This window comes from Mus caroli, unplaced genomic scaffold, assembly GCF_978045245.1.
Source record: "Mus caroli unplaced genomic scaffold, Mus_caroli_1 scaffold_13, whole genome shotgun sequence".
Taxonomy (NCBI): domain Eukaryota; kingdom Metazoa; phylum Chordata; class Mammalia; order Rodentia; family Muridae; genus Mus; species Mus caroli.
This window is the reverse complement of record NW_028227268.1, coordinates 13,656,236-13,681,699: the sequence shown is the minus strand read 5'-3', so window position 1 is coordinate 13,681,699 and position 25,464 is coordinate 13,656,236. Positions and strand designations below refer to the sequence as shown.

The following is a 25,464-nucleotide window of genomic DNA, read 5'->3' as shown; positions in this document are numbered from 1 at the left end:
TTGTCTAGTCCCTGATTTTAGTGGGATTGCTTCCAGCTTCTCACCATTTACTTTGATGTTGGCTACTGGTTTGCTGTAAATTGCTTTTATCATGTTTAGGTATGGGCCTTGAATTCCTGATCTTTCCAAGACTTTAATCATGAATGGGTGTTGGATTTTGTCAAATGCTTTCACAGCATCTAACGAGAAGATCATGTGGTTTTAGTCTTTGAGTTTGTTTATGTAGTGGATTATGTTGATGGGTTTCCGTATATTAAACCATCCCTGCATCCCTGGAATGAAACCTACTTGGTCAGGATGGATGATTGTTTTGATGTGTTCTTGGATTCGGTTAACGAGAATTTTATTGAGGATTTTTGCATCGATATTCATAAGGGAAATTGGTCTGATGTTCTCTATCTTTGTTGGGTCTTTCTGTGGTTTAGGTATCAGAGTAATTGTGGCTTCATAGAACAAATTGGGTAGAGTACCTTCTGCTTCTATTTTGTGGAATAGTTTGTGAAGAACTGGAATTAGATCTTCTTTAAAGGTCTGATAGAACTCTGCACTAAACCCATCTGGTCCTGGGCTTTTTTTGGTTGGGAAACTATTAATGACTGCTTCTATTTCTTTGGGGGATATAGGGCTGTTTAGATCATTAACGTGATCTTGATTCAACTTTGGTACCTGGTTTCTGTCTAGAAACTTCTCCATTTCATCCAGGTTCTCCAGTTTTGTTGAGTATAGCCTTTTGTAGAAGGATCTGATGGTGTTTTGGATTTCTTCAGGATCTGTTGTTATGTCTCCCTTTTCATTTCTGATTTTGTTAATTAGAATACATTCCCTATGCCCTCTAGTGAGTCTGGCTAAGGGTTTGTCTATCTTGTTGATTTTCTCAAAGAACCAGCTCCTGGATTGGTTGATTCTTTGAATAGTTCTTCTTGTTTCCACTTGGTTGATTTCGCCCCTGAGTTTGATTATTTCCTGCCCTCTACTCCTCTTGGGTGAATTTGCTTCCTTTTGTTCTAGAGCTTTTAGGTATGTTGTCAAGCTGCTAATGTGTGCTCTCTCTAGTTTCTTTTTGGAGGCACTCAGAGCTATGAGTTTTCCTCTTAGAAATGCTTTCATTGTGTCCCATAAGTTTGGGTATGTTGTGGCTTCATTTTCATTAAACTCTAAAAAGTCTTTAATTTCTTTCTTTATTCCTTCCTTGATCAAGGTATCATTGAGAAGAGTGTTGTTCAGTTCCACGTGAATGTTGGCTTTCTATTATTTATGTTGTTATTGAAGATCAGCCTTAGTCCATGGTGATCTGATAGGATGCATGGGACAATTTCAATATTTTTGTATCTGTTGAGGCTTGTTTTGTGACAGTTTTGGAGAAGGTACCATGAGGTGCTGAGAAGAGGTATATCTTTTTGTTTTAGGATAAAATGTTCTGTAGATATCTGTTAAATCCATTTGTTTCATAACTTCTGTTAGTTTCACTGTGTCCCTGTTTACTTTCTGTTTCCACGATCTGTCCATTGATGAAAGTGGTGTGTTGAAGTCTCCCACTATTATTGTTTGAGGTGCAATGTGTGCTTTGAATTTATACTAAAGTTTCTTTAATGAGTGTGGCTGCCTTTGCATTTGGAGCATAGATATTCAGAATTGAGAGTTCCTCTTGGAGGATTTTACCTTTGATGTGAATGAAGTGTCGCTTCTTGTCTTTTTTGATAACTTTGGGTTGGAAGTCGATTTTGTTCGATATTAGAATGGCTACTCCAGCTTGTTTCTTCAGACCATTTGCTTGCAAAATTGTTTTCTAGCCTTTCATTCTGAGGTAGTGTCTGTCTTTTTCTCTGAGGTGGGTTTCCTGTAAGCAACAAAATGTTGGGTCGTGTTTGTGTATCCAGTCTGTTAGTCTATGTCTTTTTATTGGGGAATTGAGTCCATTGATATTAAGAGATATTAAGGAAAAGTAATTTTTGTTTCCTATTATTTTTGTCGTGAGAGTTGTCATTCTGTTCTTGTGGTTGTCTTCTTTTAGGTTTGTTAAAGGATTACTTTCTTACTTTTTCTAGGGCGTGATTTCCGTCCTTGTATTTTTTTTTTCTGTTATTATCCTTTGAAGGGCTGGATTCATGGAAAGATAATGTGTGAATTTGGTTTTGTTGTGGAATACTTTGGTTTCTCCATCTATGGTAATTGAAATTTTGGCTGGGTATAGTAGCCTGGGCTGGCATTTGTGTTCTCTTAGTGTCTGTATAACATCTGTCCAGGATCTTCTGGCTTTCATAGTCTCTGGTGAAAAGTCTGGTGTAATTCTGATAGGCCTGCCTTTATATGTTACTTGACCCTTTTCCCTTACTGCTTTAATATTCTATTTTTATTTATTGCATTTGTTGTTCTGATTATTATGTGTTGGGAGGAATTTCTTTTCTGTCCAGTCTATTTGGAGTTCTTTAGGGTTCTTGTATGTTCATGGGCATCTATTTCTTTAGGTTTGGGAAGTTCTCTTCTATAATTTTGTTGAAGATATTTGCTGGCCCTGTAAGTTTAAAATCTTCATTCTCATCTACTCATATTATCCGGAGGTTTGGTCTTCTCATTGTGTCCTGGATTTCCTAGATGTTTTGAGTTAGGATCTTTTTTCATTTTGCATTTTCTTTGATTGTTGTGCTGATGTTGTCTATGGAATCTTCTGCACCTGAGATTCTCTCTTCCATCTCTTGTATTCTGTTGCTGATGCTCGCATCTATGGTTCCAGATTTCTTTCCTAGGGTTTCTATCTCCAGCGTTGCCTCACTTTGGGTTTTCTTTATTGTGTCTACTTCCCTTTTTAGGTTGAGTATTGTTTTGTTCATTTCCATCACCTGTTTGGATATGTTTTCCTGTTTTTCTATATGGACTTGTAACTCTTTAGTAGTGTTTTCCTGTATTTCTTTGAGTTATTAAGGTCCTTCTTGATGTCCTCTACCATCATCATGAGATATGCTTTTAAATCTGGGTCTAGCTTTTCGGGTGTGTTGGGGTACCCAGGTACTGGGCGAGGGGGAAGTGCTGTGTTCTGATGATGGTGAGTGGTCTTGGTTTCTGTTAGTAAGATTCTTACATTTGCCTTTCGCAATCTGGTAATCTCTGGAGCTAGTTGTTATAGTTGTCTCTGGTTAGAGAATATCCCTCTCGTGATTCTGTTAGCCTCTATCAGCAGACCTGGGAGACTAGCTCTCTCCTCTGAGTTTCAGTGGTCAGAGCACTCTCTGCAGGCAAGCTCTCCTCTTACTGGGAAGGTGCACAGATACCTGGCATTCGGACCTCCCTCCTGGCAGAAGATGAAGTCCCGAAACAACCTGTCCCAGAAGCTGTGTTGCTTCGGCCTGTCACAGAAGCTGTCAGCTTCTGTAGTCCACACTCTCACCTGCACAGACTAGTCTCAGAGGGATCCGGGAACCAAGATGGCTCCCCCAGGTGCTCTGGCAAAGCCCTCCCGGGCAGGTCAGATACCTCCCCTTTGGCAGGGAAGGTGCCCAGATGTCTGGAGCCTGAAACGGGGTCTGTTTCAGAAACTGTCCTCTAGGGACCTTGGGGGTGTCTGCTGACTCCTCGCCCAAGGTGACCCGGTGCTGGCTCCGACCGGATGGGACTTGTGACCCTGGTCAGGCTAGGTTTCCTGCTTCTCTAATGCTGTCTCAGGTCTCTCACGATTGGATTGGAACAGTAGTTGTGTTCCACTCATCAGTGGTCCTAAGATCATGTGGAGAGTCCTCTAGGAGACCTTGGGGGTGTTGGTAGACTCCTCGCCCAAAGTGACCCGGTGCTGGCGCAGACTGGAAGGGACTTTGTTGGCTACTTTTTATAAAAATGTTATTTGGTGCTTTACTGGTATTAAAAATTGTTGCTGTTAATTTTGTAGTAATTTTTTATTTTGCAGTATATTCAAGAAGCAGATAGTGTATGATAATATTAGACAGCTACTCAGATGAATGAAATGGCATGCATCTAAAGTTAGGACTCATTATAGCTGTTGATCACTTGTAATTCAGGTAATTCTGTTGCTTACAGCTGTGCCACGTATACAAGCCCAGTGTGTACCAACCACATGCCTTGGAAGTTTGCAGAGGAATGAAAGAGCTAACACTGCTCTGCTCTAAGCCCAGTGACAGCATGTTCTGACTCTGAGAGGAAGGAAAACACTGGCCTGTGTTCATGCTAATCCTATCCTTGCTTCTATTAAACTCCCTCTTCCCTTTCCTCCAACCTCCTCGTCGTCAGTTCTTCTCATACACTATATATTGAGATTTGTTTCTTACTGTTTACAGATTAGTCACCTTAAGAGTTTAGCTATAGTTAATTCTTTATCTCAGTAAACTTTTAAAACCAAAGTGTACATATACAACAGGGCACACAGAATATAATGCACATGCAGCGTGACACATCACATTATAAAACCTGATGAGGTTTCAAAATGAGAACTTCTATACAGTTACATCCCAGACCAAGACAGAGATCACAGCCAGCTATCCTGACTATCCCCCTCTACTGCGTGAAGTCATATATCACTGTTCCCCGAAGGTGGGCACTACTGACATTATTTCACCAGAGATTAGTCTGAATTTTGTTGTTGTTGTGGTTTTCTTGTTTCTTTGTTTGTTTTGTTTTGTTTTTTTGAGACATGGTTTCTCTGTGTAGCTTTGGCTGTCCTAGAACTCTCTCTGTAGACCAGGCTGGCCTTGAGCTTACAGAGATCTGCCTGCTTCTGCCTCCAGAGTGCTGGAATTAAAGGTGTGTGGCATCACAGCCCAACATCTGAACTTTAAAAAACAAACAAACACACAAACACCCTCATATAGTATGTTCATTTTAGTTTCTAGCTCCCTTTGCTCTGAGTTGTTATACTTGGCAATGGATCTTTTATTACTTTGTGAATATATCACTGTTTCTCTATATTTGCTCTTCATTGTTAAACGTTTGGATTATTCCTAGTTTTTTATTTACTACAGACAGTACTGTTGCGAACACTCCTTTCCAGTCTTTCCAGTTCCCGTCTGCCCATATGCTTTGGGTTGTATTTTGACTTCGATAGTGCCAAAGGGTTTTCTAAGGTGTCATAATGATTTATAGTTCCACTAGCAGGATTTGAAACATTGTGAGGTTTTCATCCTTGCTCATACTTTGTTAGTTTTTATTTTAACTTTAGTAGTTTTGGAGTTGTGGACATGTAGTTTCAGTTATCATTGTCCTTCCTCCCTAAAGACAGCGAACATTTTTTTCATGTTTATCATTTGAAGTTCCTCTTTTTGTGAAATTCTTGCTCCAGGCTTTACTTTTTTTCTATACATAAAAATTGTCTTTTCCTACTGTTTATTTGTCTTTATTAATTCAGATTATGAAGGTTTTGTTGGATTTGATAATTGGACCTATCAGGGGCTGGGAGATGGCTTCATGGTAAAGCTCTTGCTGCATCATCATGAAGAGCTGAGTTGATCCCTAGCACCTGTCCAGAGAAAGTCAGGTTTAGTAGAGAGTGTTGTAATGTACACACCATGGGGTGCTGTGGTAGGGAGACAGATGGCGGTGGTGGACACAGATGGACCCCTGGATGGTTGCTGGCCAGCCATTGTAGTCAATGGTAAGCTCAAGGTCACTGACAGACATTTCCTCAGAAATAAGGTGGTGTGCACCAGAGAAAGGCACCTGATGCCAGTTCTGCATTGGCACGTGTGTGTACTGCAGATGTGCACACCCACACCACCGCACCACACCACACCAAACACAAATTCCTTTAAATCTTGACAGCTGCATTTTCATCTTCATGGGGGGAGGTTCTTACTACATTTGATGTTGCCTTGACCAACCGTGTTTGCTTAGATAGTGTAAGGAACAGAACTTATTGGCTTACAATTCTGGAAGGCTGACAAATGTCATGTCAAGATGCTGGCACCCTGAAAGAGCTGCTTTGCTATGTCATCCGTGATAGAATGTAAGAAGGGGAAGGAGAGAGGGAGAGGGGGAAAGAGAGAGAGAAGGAGGGGATCTTAACTTGCTGTTTTATAGCAAATCTATTCCTACTATAAGGACAAACCAACTCATGACATAGAGTCCCTATAGCCTAATTATTCAACTACATTAAGGGAGAACATTAAGCTATCCATTGAACAATCATCGTGGGATGTAGTTTTGTTAGTGGTGTCTGTTTTTGTATTGTATTTGAGATTTTCCCTGAGATCATGGGAATGGTTATCTGTGATATTTTCTAGAAAGTATCTTGGTTTTTCTTATTTTATTTAGATATGTGATAAGTTTAGACTTGATCTATATGTATGGGGTAGAGATCATAGCTAATCCCCTGAGTTGTCACCGAGATTTTCATTTGATCTGGAATCGTTTTTTAAAAGCTATTTTTTTTTAATCAAGGAATTTTACTTGTGTGGGTTGTTTCTCACCTGTAGATTTTTCTGTTTGTCTTTATGTTAATGCTATAGTGCTTGGAATTGAACCCAGGTCCTACTACCTGCTGGAAATGTGCTCCACTATTGATTGAGCTATAGCTCTACCTGCTGCTATGGACAAGACTTGTGTCTTTTGTGTGTTTGTGTGTGTGTGTGTGTGTGCATATGTACATCCATACATGAATGTATGTTTTCATGCATGTGGAGGTCACAGGTCAATGTTGGTTTTCTTCCTCAATTTTATAGGATCTAGAATCACCTTGGAGACAAAGGAAAATTGCTATAGTGCTTTAAGTAGTATGGCTTTAAAACAGTTCCAGAGATTTTGTTACCATTTGTAGCCTTGTCTTTTTCTTCAAGATTACCTGCATTTTTAGTCACTGTTCTTTTGCTGTGAAAAGACATTTTGACCAAGGCAGCTCTTATAAAAGAAAACAACTAACTGGACATTTAGTCCATGATTATCATGGTTGACAGCATGGCACACATAGTGCTAGAGCAGTAGCTAGAGCTACGTCCTCTCTACAGGCAAAGGGAGAGGGAGAAAGAGAGGGAGAGAGAGGCAGAGGCAGAGGCAGAGGCAGAGGCAGAGGCAGAGGCAGAGGCAGAGGCAGAGGCAGAGGCAGAGGCAGAGGCAGAGGCAGAGGCAGAGGCAGAGGCAGAGGCAGAGGCAGAGGCAGAGGCAGAGGCAGAGGCAGAGGCAGAGGCAGAGGCAGAGGCAGAGGCAGAGGCAGAGGCAGAGGCAGAGGCAGAGGCAGAGGCAGAGGCAGAGGCAGAGGCAGAGGCAGAGGCAGAGGCAGAGGCAGAGGCAGAGGCAGAGGCAGAGGCAGAGGCAGAGGCAGAGGCAGAGGCAGAGGCAGAGGCAGAGGCAGAGGCAGAGGCAGAGGCAGAGGCAGAGGCAGAGGCAGAGGCAGAGGCAGAGGCAGAGGCAGAGGCAGAGGCAGAGGCAGAGGCAGAGGCAGAGGCAGAGGCAGAGGCAGAGGCAGAGGCAGAGGCAGAGGCAGAGGCAGAGGCAGAGGCAGAGGCAGAGGCAGAGGCAGAGGCAGAGGCAGAGGCAGAGGCAGAGGCAGAGGCAGAGGCAGAGGCAGAGGCAGAGGCAGAGGCAGAGGCAGAGGCAGAGGCAGAGGCAGAGGCAGAGGCAGAGGCAGAGGCAGAGGCAGAGGCAGAGGCAGAGGCAGAGGCAGAGGCAGAGGCAGAGGCAGAGGCAGAGGCAGAGGCAGAGGCAGAGGCAGAGGCAGAGGCAGAGGCAGAGGCAGAGGCAGAGGGAGAGCCTAGTCTTGGGTGTGGTATCATCTTTTGAAACCTCAAAGCTCATTCCCCAGTGACACACTTGCTCCAAGAAGGCCCAATCTCTTAATCCTTCTAATCCTTTCAAATAGTGCCATCCCCTGGTGACTAAGCATTCAAATATATGGTTTATGGGGCTATTCTTTTTCAAAGTAGCACATTCAGGCAATTCTTATTTCCATTTCAATGTAAATTTTACAATTTAGTTCACTTTCTATTTCCTATACATATCTCTGTTGAGAGTTTTGATTAGAAACTCTCCAAATATATATAACACTTTGGAAAGATTTGCTGTTTCTTATAATATAGAATTGTACCAGGAGTACTACATAAGTAAAGGTATCCATTTTAATGGGTATATAGTAATATATGTATGATATATATCTTGTTGTGTTTGTAACTTATATTCCCTAATAAACATTTGGGATTGGTAGCATCTTTTTTGTGTATGTATTGAACATTATATCTTCTTGGAGACATACCTTTCCACAAGCCCAAGATACAATGATGAGAGATATTTCCTCAGCAGACATTTCCTACAAGCAACCTTGTGGGAGCCACAAAGGGGTCACTGGCGTCTAACAACTCCAAAATCTAGATGGGCAAATGCTAGGTGTTCCCTCATCACATTTCAAGGCCTGGGAACAATTCTCTAACATGTGGCTCTTCTCACTGACTCTGTGTTATCCTTAGGCTCCCTGAGTTTTCCTTCTTTTCTAGTTGAGTAATTTTCCTAGTTTGTCTTTTTTAGAAGCTTTCCCCACTTTTGGAGTCCAGTGGCCATAGATATTTGTGCATTCCTTTTGGGTTCACACTATCAAAGCTACATTTAATCTCTCTTAGAGATATGCCATTTTTACCTTTTGATTTTTGGCTGAGAATATTTGAGAAAAAAACTCAGCAAGATTTAGAGAGCTTGTGTGCCTATGGATCTGTATGCGAGGCACACACTTATCATCTTAAAGGACTCTGCATGTGAGTGCGTGCTGCTTCCCACCTTCTCAGTCTCAGCACTTGCCGGGTGGCCCTGGCAAGTCTGCCTTTCTATGAAGGTAGTGCTCAGACCTTGCTGGGATTTCAGGTCTTAGTTTGGGGTCTTTTGTTGGTATGAGAAAGTGAGAATGAGAAATTGTTTGTTTTAAAGGTCACAAGCCCTGTGTTGGGAATGCCTTTAGAGTGTACTTGCTGGAAATTGAAACCTTTCTTTCTTTTTTTTTCCTTTCCACATTTTCTGATTAGGCTAAAATAAGTTAGTTGCATTTTAGTATTTACCTGGGATTATCTTTAGTCTAGTATTATACAAACTCATTAAATATACCTTTTATTTTCCTTATTAAGGTGATATTTACCAAGCTTTCTGTCTCCAGACCATGTGGATTGGTCTTTTGTTTTATGCTAAATATCATTTTCTTCCATGTCCTTCCAGCCTTCTTCATGGTAGTACGGAAACGCTTCCCACCTCTGCCAGGTGCCTGTCCTACCACAGAACTGGTTGCTGTAGGCTTTAGTTATTTAACTGCTTCTAGGAACTAGTTTCTGTCTTATTGGTATATAACTCTGTAATAACTCATCTTAATAAGTAAGAGGACAATGATTTTATTGCTTTGTCTATGTGTTGACTGACTGGACTGGGTGGAACCACTCTCCCTCTTTGATTTGGCCTGCACTGATCTAGGAACTAGACAGAATGGTAATGTTGAAAATAGCTTACTCCTTCAGTTGGCATCTTGGTGGTGGGATGGTTAGGTGGTTAGCAGACTGTTTTAGCTCTGAAGGCTGGGATCATTTTGCCATGCAGGTCAGAGTTTTCCCTTTTCATGTCACTTTTCCATGATGGTCTCTTCTCTCCAGTAGGGCATTCAGACTTCTGAATGGATACGCAGCATTTCATTGTGTAAAAGTGGCTGTTCCAGGGCCACCTTAAGGCTTTGTCCTAGCACTACCGGAGTTTCAGTTTGGTGTGTTTTATTAAAGAAAACGAATCACAAACCCAACCCAGGTACAGTGTGGAGAGGCTATACAAGGACACGAAATTCAAGAAGTGTGAAGTACTCCATCTTGGGATATGACTCACTGCATGGTCATCACAGATAAGAGGGACATAAAATTTAGTTACTAAACCAGCATAAACTTGGTTTAAAGTTTATGGTTTTGAGGCTACGATATGTTTGTTTATGTGTGTACTGGTGTGTGCATAGTGTGCCAGTGAGTGGAGTAGAGTGGTTGATCACAAATGTCTCGATGTGAGTGTGAGTGTGTGTGTGTGTGTGTGAGTGTGTGTGTGTGTGTGTGTGTGTTTTCATTGTCTCTCACTGAATTTGAAGGTTCAGAGCTCACCAGTTCAGCTAGACTGGCTGGCTGGTCAGAGAACTCAGGGTAGCTGCTTATCTTTGTCTCTTAGCTCTGGGGTTACACATGTGCCCCACTGTTGGGCATCTGAATTCAGATCCAGAGTCTTGCATATTGGGCTGACTCTCCAGCTGCATTTATTGCAATCCTTTTTGGAAATCATTTGACATGATTTTATAACTTTCTTTTTAGAATGTTGTGTATGAGTACTGAAAGTAAATCATTTCTTCCTCCTCCCTCTCTCACAGCTTCTCCCTCTTCCTCCCTCTCTCACAGCTTCTCCCTCTTCCTCCCTCTCTCACAGCTTCTCCCATGTTGTCCTTCCAATTCATGACTTCTTAATTATTATTTTGTGCATATTCACACATATGCATGCACTGCTGAGTCCTATGTATGTATATGCTTAGGATTGATCACGTGGGATTGGAAACCTGTGAGCAGTTCTTCCCTGGAGAAGACTGATTCTCCTCTCCCAGAAGCCATTAACTGTCTGTAGCTCTCATGTAGGCTTGGAGGCTGTGAGATTCCTCCTGTTGCTGGCAAGGTTATGGACCAGAGGAGAACCTATTGCTACATTTAAATCCTTACCCTTAAACCCACAGGTAAGAAGTGTAAGGACATCAGGAATGCGTACACAGTTGGGTATAAATTCTCACCATTCAACAAATCTTTTTTCAGTACATGGCAAGTTCCCCAGAACCCACAGCTGGCCAACATTCAGAGACCAGCTGACAGTTTAGCTCCTAACCTCAGTGGGTACATCTGTCACACAGCCTCCGATGAAGCTCAGGGAGCATCGTGGCAGAGGGCTGGGAAGACTGCGAGCCCGAGGCCCGGATGACTGCTCAGATGTAGTTTCTTCTGAGTACTGCAGAGAAGCTACATGGCACCATGGCCATACCCACTGCAGTCTTTTCTCAAGAGCAAGATCTCCAGCTGAGTCTTTGGTTTCTTGGTGAGATTGACTTTGATTTCCTCTGGAAATCCTTTGGTTATCTCTGGAATCAAAACCAGACAGGCCTTCAGTTTCCACCATGTTCGTCCCAGGCAAAGGTGGTGTCTGAAGGTCAGCTTTCAGGCTTCCCTTCTGTACACATTCTTTTCTTTTTTTTTTTCCTCTCTATCTCTCTGTCTCTGTCTGTCTGTCTGTCTGTCTGTCTGTCTCCAGCAGTGTTTCTCTCCTAGTTAACTTCATCTGTTAACTTCATAAAGTGATACAGCCTGGAATTATTTGAGGGAGTGTCACCTTGTTCAGATTGGCCTGTGGCATGTCTTTGACACATTTTCTTGATTACAAGCTGAGTTCCCAGCTTTCTGATTGTCCCCTTCCCCAGGCAGGATGCTTCAGACTGTATAAGAAAGCAAGGATTAGAAGCTAGGGAGCAAGCCAGGAAGCTGAGGTGACCTCCATAGTTGCTGCTTTAGTCCTTGTCTTCAGGTTTCTACCTTGACCTTCTCTCTTGACCTCCTCAGAGCTGGACTGTGAACTGGAAGTGTAAGATAAAATAAAATTTCTTACCTAAGTTACTTTTGTTTATGGTTTTATCACAGCAACAGAAAGCAAACTAGAATAATTTCCAGCTGAGACTGATCTGGAATTTTGTAGCCCAGGCTGGCCTTAAATTCATGGTGATTTTTCCTGCTTTAGGCTTTGTAGCTCTCGAATTACAGTCATATCCACCATGCCCAGGTCTGTTTCCATGTAATCTAGAATGGTATTTTATTACTATATTTTAAAAATTGGACCGGGCAGTGATAGTGCATACCTTTAATCCCAGCACTCGGGAGGCAGAGGCAGGCGGATTTCTGAGTTCCAGGCCAGCCTGGTCTACAGAGTGAGTGCCAGGATAGCCAGGGCTACACAGAGAAACCCTGTCTCGAAAAACCAAACAAAATAAAAATTGTATCCGTTTCTATTTTGCTTTCTCCTCTTGGAATTCATAGTATTCCAGTATTAGAGCTGCACTGTCTTCCTTGCTGTCACTTTGTCCTGTATTTTGAAACCAGAAGTTGCATGCCTCGAGCTTTGCTGGCTTCCCTCCACATGGCTTTAATCCTATATGATCAGTTTGGTTCTATGTAGATTTTAGGATTAATTTTTACTTTTCTATGAGAAAAGCAATCAAAATTTTGATGTGTATTGCTTTGAGTAGTATAAATCTTTTAACAACATCAATTTTTCAAGCCCATGAACATGGAATACCTTTTTATTTATTTGTGTCTTTCATTAGTGTTATATAGTTCTGGCATATATCTATTTGGTCACATCAATTTCTAGATATTCTACTCTATTTTGATATTGTCATAAACAAGTTCATCTCTCTCCTTTTCCATCTTAATTCTTTTTTTTATTAGATATTTTTTTCATTTACATTTCAAATGTTACCCAAAGGTCCCCTATACCCTCCCCCCACCCTGCTCCCCTACCCACCCACTCCCACTTCTTGGCCCTGGTGTTCCCCTGTACTGAGGCATATAAAGTTTGCAAGACCAAGGGGCCTCTCTTCCCAATGATGGCCAACTAGGCCATCTTCTGATACATATGCAGCTAGAGATACGAGCTCTGGGGGGTACTGATTAGTTCATATTGTTGTTCCACCTATAGGGTTGCAGACCCCTTCAGCTTCTTGGGTACTTTCTCTAGCTCCTCCATTGGGGGCCCTGTGTTCCATCCAATAGATGACTGTGAGCATCCATTTCTGTATTTGCCAGGCACTGGCATAGCCTCACAAGAGACAGCTATATCAGGGTCCCTTCAGCAAAATCTTGCTGGCATATGCAATAGTGTCTGCATTTGGTGGCCCTCTTAATTCTTTTTCTTTTTTTCAGACAGGGTATTGCTTCTGCACATATAGTATCCATTATTCTTTAGCTTGTTGCATGGCCCAGGCTGACCTTGGACTTGTATTGCTCATGCCCTCCCTCCTTCATGCATGACACAGATCCTGCAGGTTTTATATTTACAGGAAGTTTTTCATTTTATCTAAGGTATCCAATATGCCATATGACTGATGGCAATATTCTCTGGAAAACATTCTCATTTTTGATAAATTAATCGTGGCATCTCCTCCTTTGTTCCTGGTTTAGGTGAGCCCCATCTTTACCTCAGTGTCTGGAGCTAAGTGTGTCACTTGGTTGATCTTTTCAGAAGATTAACTCTTGGTGTTGTTGAGTTTTCTATAATCTTTTTTTTATCTTTGCTATAATCTTAATATTTTCTATTTGTAGGGTTTGGGCTCAGTGTTTTCCCCTAATTTTTGAAGGTTTAAACTTAGGTTGTTGGTTTTTCTTCATTTGTTAGACTTGTATAGCTATAACTTTTCTTCGAGGCATTGCTCTCACTTCATATTGTACATTTTATTATGTTGTAATTTTCAGTTGTTTCTGTGTTTTCTAAATTTGCTTATTTTGTCTTTGATCCATTGGTTAAAGTGTATTGTTTAGTTTTTCATTTTTGCATTTAGCATGGCCATTCTGTGAAGTGCTTTCTGATGGTTTATAGTTCCTTTCTTAATTTCTTCTTTTTTATTGCCTTTCTTTGTGATTTGATTGTTTTTGGTTTGCTTGGATTGTTTTTATTTATATTTTATATATTTGCTACATTAAAAATTATGTTACTATACAACTTGCATAAATCATGTTTTAGTTATAATGGTCTACAGTAGTCCATTTATCCACAGTTTTACTTTCCACAGTTTCAGTCACAGTGAAGTGTAGTATGAGAGTATTAGGTAGAAAATTCCAGAGATAGCTATAAAGATGGCTTAGTGGTTAAGAAAATTGCAGAGATAAATCACTCATGTTTTGTAGATTGTGCTTGTTCTGGGTATACAGTGAAATCCCATGCGTTTGCTCCATCTCCACGTGCATGCTCTATGTTCAGAATGTGTTGTGTTTGGTGCGCCCTGGTACTTAGTGGCTGTGCCTCTTAGTACAGTACATACGGATTTAGTGCCGCCCACTGTTGAAGTCTCTGCTGGGAAGGGGTTGGAAGGAAAGTGTTTATTTTAAGCTTGTGATAACAACTTTGATGAATACAAGAACTCTTTACCCCTATTCCCTCCACACATCTTATTAATGTCCCCATTTTTACCCTTTTACATTACATACCATTCACAAATGACTGTAGCTTTAGTTATTTTTAAAATGTATGTGTTTATATTGAATTTGAATGTTAAAATTGCATTAATGGACTGATCTTTATTTGCTTGTGCAATTGTCTTTACTAATGGGATTTACACTTACATGCTTAGTCATGTTGCTAATTGCTTTACTCTCCTTTGACTTGGGGACATCCCTGCAGCATTTCTTTTGAATTAGGTCTAGTGACAGTGCGCTCCTTCAGTTTGTGACTGTAGTGGGGAAATGCTTTCTTTTTTAGAGCAGAGCTTTGCAGGATATAAAATTATGGTAGCCCCCTTTTTTCCTCTTTCAGTCCTTTGAATATATCACCCCAGTCTCTGCTGGTTTGTCAGGATTCTGGGGTGACGTCTCCTGGAAGTCTTCAGGGGCTCTACTGTAGATTTGTTACTTTACTCTAGTTTTTATCTCTGAGCCCTTCTTTGACTTTTGACAGTATGATTCATAATGTGCTACGGTGCCGCTCTCTTTTCATTTGGATTGTTTGCAATTCTTCAAGCTACATAAATCTGAATGTCTTTTTGTTAGTGGACTCCTGCAAGCAGTCCTGCTGCCCATTTCTGCCTTTTCTTTTTCAGCAGAGTACTGCATGACGGTTGGATGGGCGATCCTTTCAGTTCTGTATGCTTCCTTTACTCCCACTCCATTCTCTGTTAGCTTTGTTTCTCCAACTGGATATTTTAAACCTGCTGATTTGGGTTTACTAATTCTTTTTTTTTGTGTTCTTTATAATGAATGTTATTGAATCCCTCTAGTTAATTAAAAAAAGATTACTAATTTATGTGTATGTGTGTGTGTTTGTGTGTAAGCCTTGTGTGTATGACTGTGTGTGTATGTGTGTGTGGGCCATGTGTGTGTCAGTGTGTGTCTGTGTGTGAGAGTGTAGGTGCGTGTGTATATGGATGGTGGTATATGTATATATGAACAAAACCCAAGAGGGTGTTGGCTCTCTTGGAACTGGAATTCAGTGTTGCTTGTGGGACCTTTTGTAGGGATAATCTCTTGTGCACTGTGTGGAAGCATCTCCTGTCAATGGCCAATGAGCTAAGGCAGGATTAGAAGGTGGGACATCTGGGGAAGAGAGGAACTCTTGGACATAGTCAAGCAGGAAAGTTTCACTCTTAGGGAGTCAGATGTATGAAACCAGGAGAGGCATCTAACCAGCCGTGGTAGCAGACATAGCATATGCAAATGGTTGTATAAGTTATCAGCTAATGAGGAACAAGCCCTAGCTTATAGCCTAGGCACCTATTCATACGTAAACGAGCCTCTGAGTTGCTACTTGGGTACTGGGGTGCAGGGGTGAGCCCACTGTTACCCCTTTGGCTCAGTACATGGGTGACAGGATCAAATGCCAGTGCTCATGATAGAGCAGCGCGTGCTCCTCACTGACGAGTGCTCTCCAGACCTCCTCTAGTTACGTTTGTGCTTCAGCCATTGTACCCTTTAGTCCCCGGTTTTATTATTTTTTAAATTCTCATTTTTTTATGTTCAGTGTTTCCAAGCATATTGAGTATTTTGGTGATACTTATGTATTTTGACAGACTTTTTTTTGGTCTCTTTTCCTTGGCCCAGGGTAAGCAGGCTGGCCTCAAACTCATGACAGCCCTCTTGTCAGTAGGCTGGAATTACAGGCATAAGCAAGCAGACTGGGTACAGGTCATTCTTGGGCTGCTGCTTCTTAAGTATTAACTTCAGGAGATCCATTTCTTCCTTTGTTTGGGCCATCGTACACAATCCTTAATACTTCGTGTTGGTTTCTTTATATGTAGAAAATAATCTTCTCTCCAGTCCCTTGGATTATTTCTTTGAACGGTGGAAGACCTTTAAGAATTAGCTGGAGAGAAATTCTGGGGCCATTGCAGCCTTTTCTGTGGCTGTGTCTTCTGACGTATGCATAACCACCTGAGGGTTGTTTTGCTTGCTCTTTCTTGTTTTCAGGAGCGTAGAACCTCCTGTCGCCCTTGGTGTTGCTGCTGTAAGTTGTTTGGGTCCTCTGGAGCAGTAGAGTCCTGACCCAACTTTGGGTTGCTTTTCTGTTTGTGTCTTTTCTTGTGCAAGTAGGTTCTACTTGATCCCATTATAACATCAAAACAGATTAAATAAGTCCTTTGGGAAGCTCCTGAAAAAGTTTGAAGATCTGACTTATTCTTGCCTTTTCTTTCCCTTCTTGTGAAACTGGAGAAGTAGAGTCCCCATGCATCTAGAGAGTTCTGGCTCCGTCATTGCCTACGTCATCTAGTCCCTTAGGCATCCTTCTGCAAGAGCAGAGTGTTAGGTGTCCCAGTTTTCTCCCTCCCTGGGAGAAAGTGATGTTTGGGTGATTTAGTTGTTAGTTCTGTGCTGAGCGTGTACTCTAACTACATAGTGCACAAATGGACACTTGGTGCGTTCTAGCAGTTCATAACTTGACAACTTTTAAGAGCTCAGATTCAGGTGAGACGGGAATCCAACTTCTAAGTTGCACCTGGAAAATCAATATGGTGGTATGCTGCCTTTCTCTTTCTTCCTCACCCCAGGATGAAGCTGGAGTTGGAGAACCCACACACGTTCCCTTCTACCTGTTTTAATGCATGTGGTTGTAGCATTGCTTGTGGTGCATGAGGCTCTAGTCTGGTGTTTCCATGGTGCACACTGAAAATTGGTTCATGAACTGAGGCAGGAAGCCCTGAAGTTTCCCATTCTACCATTTTGGTGGCATCAGTTCTTGTAGAAAATTTCTGTTGTGGAGAACATTTAATTTACCTTCCTTTGGGTTTTAAATCTTACTAACAAAACACTGTTTAGCTTTTTAATGGTATAGGGCAAATCTACATTTCACTGGTATTTGAAATAGTTTAATGGGGTTATATATTTTAGCACTAGAAAAAGTAAAAGGGAAAATATATATTTTCTTTAGTGTTACTACTTAGTAGTAAAAGCGTGTCAGGGAAAGTTACTAAGATACTAAATTTTTTCTTTCTGTTAGCTTTGGCACTCTGAAATTAATTCACTCCCTTAAATTGGGCACACATACCAGTTATAGGCTGGGCAAGCATCAGGCCAGGTAAGTATTTTGTATGGCAGGCAGACTTGTTATTCACAGAGACTTGTGGGTTGGCTTTCCTCATACTCATTGTCCAGCTTGCACTCTGACCGCTCGTTCCATTACCGCAAGTTTGATGCTGTCTTTGTACATACTTAAGAGTTCAAGTTAGCTGTATTTCCAGCTGAAGACAGCTTCATGGCATGGAATTCAACTTCTGTGCCTAGTATCCTGTTTCTTGTGCCAGCCAGATCCTAGTGATGATATCAACCTCCTCTGCTAGTTGGCCTAGTTGCCCTGACAAGAAGCTGCTCTCTGCCGTGTCTCTGCTTTCCTTGGCCTGTATTGGTGCATGTTTTAGGAACTTCCTACCAGCTTAGTTTTGGACATGTTGAATTGGAGGCAGTGCTGTTTTGTTTGTATTTGTCATGGAATTGGGGTCTAAGAGAGTAATATGAATTGGGGTTGTATATTTGGTAAGCAAAGCCTCCCCTTGCTATTTGAAATAGCAGAAGTATATTGGTTAACCAGGGAAAGCAGATAAAACTATAACTAAAATAAATGAGGGTAGACATAGAACCCTAGTTTTATAACATGTATTGGTAGGGTGGAGCGGGGGCTACTGAAGGGTAGTCTGAAGGATATCTCTGAAGGGTAGGATGACTAAAAGTCATTTGGTAGTTGACTGACAAATAAGTGACAAGCTAAGGTAGGAATCTTTTCAGAAAACTTATTGTGAAGGGAAAATATTAATATTATTGCTTGGTACCTAGGAGCAGCTGTGTATGAATTAGTAGTTTGTCCTTTTATGCATGTTCCTGTGCAATAAATAGATAAATGTTTCAGGCCTCCTTTTTATTAATATTTTGTATGAGAAGTACTTTTAATATTTAACCATTTTTCAATTTTTAACTATAGCTCTTTTTATGATTGTTTAATCAATTCTCAAAAAAGAATAGGCTACTGCTTAGAGTATCAGGTTGTATCTGCCTATAAACCAAAATTTAAATGCTTGTACAAGTTCAGGCATGTTGACTAATAAAGTTATTCTCAAAATATTGCTTGTCCACTTTTATCATTTGCTTTGAACTCGTTGCCCAGCTGGGAAGCCTTACAGGTTTATAAAATGTAGCTCTCTTCAAAGCAGCTTATGCAGACATTCAGCATTGCTTAGTAACCAACCCACAGGATGCTATTTTATCGGTGTTACCCTACCCGAAGCCCTACGTTGCTTTAGCACTGTCTTTTTGATCTAGTAGTTTGCCTTTTTGGGCATTCATTTTAAAGTTTGCTTTATTTATTTATTGAGTACGTGTGTGTGAGGATATGTGTGCCACATGATGGGAGCTAAAGTAGAAATGTGTGGAACTGGGTCTCTTTCCACCTGTATGTAGGTCGGGAGGCTCAGACTCAGGCATGCGCTGCAGTGGTGCATCTTTGCTGCTGAGCTGCCCTTCTGTCTCTTTTAGGTGTTCTTATGGCGTGAGGTTTGGGAAGGAAAGACATTCTTATATAGTTTATGGTTGGATATTAGTGATTTAACTTAGTATATAGAGGTCTCCCAACTTACCTTTGGGAAGTAAGTTTTGAGAAACTCTAAGTGTATTCAGCTTTATATATTACTATTTTTCTATACTCCCAGGCTGACGATAAAGTTCAATGGATTGTTTGTTTCTGGACTTTTCTATTTAACATTTTCAGAATGTGTTTGAATGGGTTAACTGAGTTGCAAAGCCAAGATTGGTAGATTGTTTACGCTTACTAGTCTGTTACCCTTTCCTCTCTAACAAAACCATTGCTTAGGGTGTAGGTATTGAAGCTTGTGTGAAAGTCTGTGGGCTAATGTGGAAAGAGAATAGTCTTTTATAGGATGTTTTATACTAGAGAGGAGCCTTTTGGTAACATCTACAAGAAGAATTTCCCTTTTTTAGACTTACGTTTAAATTTTAAAAGTTGGCATGTTTGGGTGTTTTGCCTCTGTGCATATCTGTATAGCAAGAGTGTATCCTGTCGTCCACCGAGGCAGAAGAAGGCAGCGGATTCCTTGGAAATGGAATTTTTGGTGGTTGTGAACTGCCTTGTGGGTTCTGGGAATTAAACTTGTAATAGGAGCTAGAGTTCTTAACCGTTGAGCCATCTCCCCAGTTCCTAGCGTTAAGGCATTTTACCTGAACTACATGATTTATTTTTAAATTAACAGCTTCTATGTCCTGCAGATTGCAACTTAGTTTCAAGTTAATTGAAACTTTAAACAATTAGGAAGTTTTGTTATTTTATATATTCTAAGGTTTCATCTTGAGAGTAACAAAACTTGCCAACCACAAGACAATGTTTCTTTAAGATATACTCCATTTTCTCTTTTCTTAACACTGGGAAAAAGGGGAAGGAAGATAAATTATTTAAATACACGGAGTTAGAGTCCCACTTGAAAACAGCATTTGTTTGTAAGGAAGCTTATGGTCTTTATATGATATTGTACTTATGATTTAATGTAAATGAAATAAGGTGTGAAAAGTACAAATGCTTATTTATTTATTTATTTATTTACATGGATTTTTTTTCTGTTGAGTGAATCATAATTACTATGAACTGTCTGTCATCTCATTTATAAAGGAAGAAAGTAGGCAATTCTAGATTTGGGTATTTTCTGTCCTCTGATTTCTTTTAGAGTTTAACTGTTACTCTTTTGGTTTCTTTAATAGAGAACAGTACACTGGAAAGCTCCAAATGAGGTCCCATTCTGTGAGTCCAACTTATAGAGAAGACAAACAACACATTACTTCAAAGATCTGTGTAAGATTAGGTTTTACTTCTGTTTGTTCTATGTTTTAAAAAGAATCCCACCATTTGTTAAAGTTCCAATTAGTATATAAAAGTCTGAAGTTAAAAAATGAGGTTGCGTGGTGCTGGCAGCGAATGCCTTTAATCCCAGCACTCAGGAGGCAGAAGCAGGTGGATCTCTGTGAGTTTAAGTTCAACAGAGCAATTTCTAGGACAGCCAGAGCTATACAGAGAAGCCTTATCTCAAAACAAACAAACAAACAAACAAACAAACAAACAAACAGAGAAACATGAAGCTTCTGGTGAACATGTGGATGTCAAAAAGAATGGGTGCGATTCTGCTTGTTCACTGATGCTGTCTCTGCTGGTCAGCCCATCATTTCTCCTGGGGGTCAAAGAGTAACTCTGCAACATCCTGGTTTTCATTACTTAGTCTCTTTTACTCGGTACATTGATTGAGTGATTAGATCCCCAGTGATCATAAAATTAAAAAGTGAATTAATTTATAGTGATGGAGGAAGTGCTGCTTTTTTGAAAAAGATACATAATTTTATATATTTAGATAAAATGTCTCTTGTATCAGTGTGCTGATTTGAGGAAGCTGTGTAAGGGGAGACAATGTTCTTGTGTACTTAATTATTACCTAGTTCTGGATGCCTTGGGTTAGGTGACTCTGAGTTACAGGGCAGATCATTTGTTCAGAAAGAAGGCCTACGTCAGGTAAGAGGCCACCAGTAAAGTCATCCCAAGTTGTTAGGGTTAGAGATAATAGAGACTTCTTAAGTCAGCACAGTACACAGAACAGTGGGTTTCCCTCCAGTGTTTCAGTGTAAATAGCCATAGGTAGAGCCACTCCGTGCTTAGCTACAAGGTACTTCTAAAGCACAGGCATGTTCTGCCAACAGCCCACCTCGGAGAAAGTGTCAGGTCTGGAAAGCAGTTGGTTTTTTATGCTGCTTGACCTAGAGCTTTAAGATTGTGGTTATTTCTCTGCGTAGCTCATAGGCTATCTTTAATTGTTTAGTTTTAAATTGGTCGATAAATGTCTAACAGTGTGAATTATACAGGAGGAAAGTAAAGAGGCACCATAATTGCATTTTTATGATGTGCGTCCTGAGTTTATTTCTTTTTCTACAGTGTATGAGTGAGAATTAATTTAAGAACAAAGAGCTTCTTGGACATGAGCACAAATCTTTCCTGTTAGCTAATTTTAGGGAGAGCAAAGAAATCATCTCTTCACATTCCCTCCCTACTCCCAAACTCCTGTGGCACACCACAATTACGACTTCCTGTAGAAGAACTTAGAGAAAAGTCTGGATTCATTTTCAAAATAGTCTTTGATTTTTTTTGGAAATCTAGTTACTTTGTGAATATATTGTTAAGGCATCTCATTGCCTCAAGCATCTATAATAAACAGTCATTAATTAGAATTGAGACTAGCTTAGTTGTAACATGACCCTTCCCTCCGAGGGCAATGCCACATTCCCAAGCAAGCGCACACAACTCTCATTACTTTGAAGGACTTATATTCTGTGTGGTTTTCTCTTCTTCCTCCTGCTCCCTTCTTTTCCCTTCTTCCTTGTCTTCTTTGTTTCTTCCATTGCTTCCACATTTTTCCCATTTCTTCTTTATTTTGTATTTCAGGAAGTTCATTCAAAAAAGTCTCCTATTTCTTTGGATGACAGTGACATTGAAGTTCGCCTGAACAGTTGGAACCTTGGGGTAAAACCAGTATTTATTTTATATGCATATTGGCATGTTAGAGTCATATCATATGTAGAAAATATATTAAGTAACTTAATTCTATTCAGTGAATATCTATTAAACGTTTATTATTATTTTGGCTCTGAAAGAACTTTAAGTATGAGAAAAACTAACTTTAAATAAGAAAACATTCCAACTAAATGTAGAATGGTCCTTGTCCTTGGTGAGCCAACTTTCTTGTTGATGAAATCAGTCAGGCACATAAAATAGCTAAATAATAATTGATGGTGACATATCACAAACAACCAAACTAAATAATATGGAAAGTAGAGTAGGGTTATGTGTCACTTAACAACAGGGGCACATCCTATGTTCTCTGAGGTGTCATCAGGTGATTTTTCTGATTGTATGAACATTAAAAGTGTACATACTTAACAAACAATAGTGTAGCTTCGTCACTGAGTGTCACCCTCATGACCTAACCAAGAGGTACAATAAGGCAAGATGCATGAGGGCACTGCTGGCATAGTAGGGCAGCTTTATTTAAAGTAAATAAATAAACTTCTTTATTTCTAAAGAGGTGAATGAAAAATTATGATGTCTATGATATTCTGTGGTAATTTTTCAGTGATATAATAATATGGAATGATCATTTTACAAGTGCTTTGTTTTTCATGATGTCATATGGCTTGTGAATGTTCAGTAGTAGAGTGGAAAGAAAGGAATAAGAACATGAAGAAAGTCATTCAGATTAAAACAAACCAACAGACCTCAAGGAAACTTCATAAATGAGTAGCCATGATAGGCAGAGATTTTCATGAACAAATGTCACCATGGACATAGATTTCTTTTCCATGTTCTTGGTTTAGTAGATAAAAGAAATTTAAAAATGGGCACAGACAGACTGTGAGGATGATCAGTTGGAGTCAGAGAGGAAAAGGAGCTCAGCACAGAGAGGCGAGGCAAGCTGGAGATCTCGGCAGCTCCTGTGGTAGAGGAGAAGGTTGCACCTCATCAGCTACAAGTCAGCCGAGAGACAGGTCAGCGGTGAGAGGCCCTGCACAGCTGCTTGGTAGGTGCCCGTGCCATCTAAAAAGCCACCTATATACCAGAGGAGATCTACTACTGCCACTTACCTGTCCCAGGGTGCACCTGCAAAACAGGGCATTCCTTTCCTGCCTGATGGCCCTCCTCACAGGGCGGACCTGTTTGGATAGGTGGGTAGGAGGAATTTAAGGCAACAATAGCTATAAAAGCAGACTGCCAGTGTACGCAAACCAAACTGGTCCTGTGAGCTTATGTTTCCAGGCAGTAGTTAGGATCTGTGGGCTGGATTGCCTTTGCTGCTCAAACTGAGAATTGCACTCTTTTCATTTACTTTTGAGAGTCTCATGTAGCTTCAGCTGATCTAGAACTCATTATGTAGGTTAGGCTGGTCTCAAACTCCTAGGTAATCCTTCTGCCACAGCATATCTAGAGTTGAGATAAAGCTGTGTTCTGCCACACTGGCTGGGTAGCTTCATTCTCCAATATCAGGCTATAGTGAGACCTGGAAATTTTTTTCTCTCTCTTCAAATTCTATTTTTCATATATGCAGTTCATTTGCTTTGAGGACACTAAAAAGTATTCCAAATTATTTTCATTATGCCTTTTGCCACTTAGAGTTTGTATCTTGGCACTGTAAGAATAAAAAAGAAATTAATATGTTAAAAATATGAAAATAAAAGGAATTAAATTGTCCCCAAATGTTAACACAAAGGTTAACATTAGCCGGACAGTGGTGGTGCAGGCTTTTAATCCCAGCACTTGGGAGGCAGAGGCAGGCGGATTTCTGAGTTCAAGGCCAACCTGGTCTACAGAGTGAGTTCCAGGACAGTCAGGGCTACACAGAGAAACCCTGTCTTGGAAAAAGAGAAGAGAAGAGAAGAGAAGAGAAGAGAAGAGAAGAGAAGAGAAGAGAAGAGAAGAGAAGAGAAGAGAAGAGAGAAAGGAAAGGAAAAGAAAAGAAAAGAAAAGAAAAGAAAAGAGGAAAGGAAAGGAAAAGAAAAGAAAAGAAAAGAAAAGACAAGACAAGCAAGCAAACAAATAAGAAAGGTTAACATTGTTACATGGGCAAGGCTCTGAAATCTCTCTGAAAATCTAAAGAATAAATGGTTTCCAAATAAAATCTTTGCGCATCATCAACACTCAAAATGTTTCAGTATTCAGAACATTTTGAAATTTTGATTGTAGTATTAGGTGTACCCTATTGGTCAAGGTTTTGCAAATATTCCAAATTTGAAACACTTATGACTCTGTACCTATCATGTAAGAGATATTTGACCTGTCGATAGTTTTCTTTTCTTCTATGTAATTTTATAACATTCAAAATTGAAATAAACTCAGAATATATTATGAATTCTATGTGACTTATGGCTTTGAATTTTATATAAAATTAAAATGTTCATTTTTTTCTTTTGTGTATATAGTCCAAAATTTAAGTATTCTGCTTTTTCTGGACTGCTAAGTTACTCTCAATTTGTTGTTAATATGAGTTCTTGACCACAATCTTTGTATTCATACTTTGTTGCTTAGGTTACATTAAAACTTGGGTTTTATTCAGAACTTTTGTGCCAGTTTCAACCAGCCACTGAGCTGTCTGTTTCTCACTCATCCTAGTCTTCCTGAGATGCTCTGGGCAAATGTGGCTAATGGCATCATGCAGATGACTAAAGCAGATGACTTACCCATTAGGTGTTGATAGTGCAGCCTGTGTTAGTGGGGTTGCTACTAAATGGAAATGACAGGGAGGGGAAAGGATAGGTGATGCCCAGTGACTGCCTGGACAGGAGAACTCAAGACTAACTGAAGATTTGCTTCTGAGAAATGGAAATATTGGCTTGGTAAGTTAATTGGCTATCAGGTAGAGGGACTTGTTGTAAAAATTTTATTTTAGACTGGTGGAGTTTGAAGAGATGGTAAGAGTAATTACAGAATTAAAGGCTTGGACCTCATGAAATTCAAGGGCTGCAAGCGTATTTTGGACTCATTATATTGGTGGTGTTGCCAAGATGCGAGAACAGCTGTAGTTTTCAGAGAGGAGAGAGGAGGGTGTCTGGGTTATGGAGTGGACACTTAGAAGGTGGGAACTAGATATGAAATGAAAGTGATGCAGATCTCCTGTTAATTTGAGGAGTATGCTAGTTACAGAGAGAAGTTGAATTGACTGGCAGGTGGAGACGAAGCCCAAAGGAAAACATTTCACATTTGACAGTGCAGGGGATGTTGCTCTTGGAGGGAAGTCCTGTCGCCAGCATGGGAGCAGAGCACAGGAAACCCCTACGGAAGGACAGAGGCCTCTGCCAGACAGAGAGCAACATCAAAGAGGACAATGCGTCCTGGTGCTTTCTTTTCCTTTAAACTTGCCTTTGCCCTGACCTAGTCGGAGCCGTGGCTTTTTATATTTTAGTGCTTTTTCCTCACTATTTAACTGTTAGGAGGACTAAATATCTCATAGAAGAAAACATTTAAGAGATCTAAAATATTTTGATGTAATGCTTTAAATTTAGTCTTTCTGGAGAATGTGTTTTACTGTTTTGTTATTCGACAGATTTACACATTATATAAAATAGAAAGAGCATACTTTCTTATAGACTTATAATGCACATACATTATCCAGGCTGACCAGGCTGACCTGTATCTCTTGATCAGAGTGGAATGAACTGTTGAGTTTAGTAGAAAGCTGGGAGTTTGTTTTGATTTCAGGTTCATCTGTGAGTGTCTGCT

General features: G+C 40.4%; 1 protein-coding gene across 1 annotated transcript in view; it reads left to right on the top strand.

The window, feature by feature from the left end:
* Positions 1-25,464, top strand: part of Cep112 (centrosomal protein 112) — a 442,735-nt gene that overhangs the window by 33,947 nt on the left and 383,324 nt on the right. The window contains exons 5-6 of the mRNA XM_085829453.1: positions 19,917-20,007; positions 21,640-21,717. Of these exons, the coding sequence (XP_085685579.1) occupies positions 19,917-20,007; positions 21,640-21,717 (169 nt within the window). The remainder of the gene's footprint in view (positions 1-19,916; positions 20,008-21,639; positions 21,718-25,464) is intronic.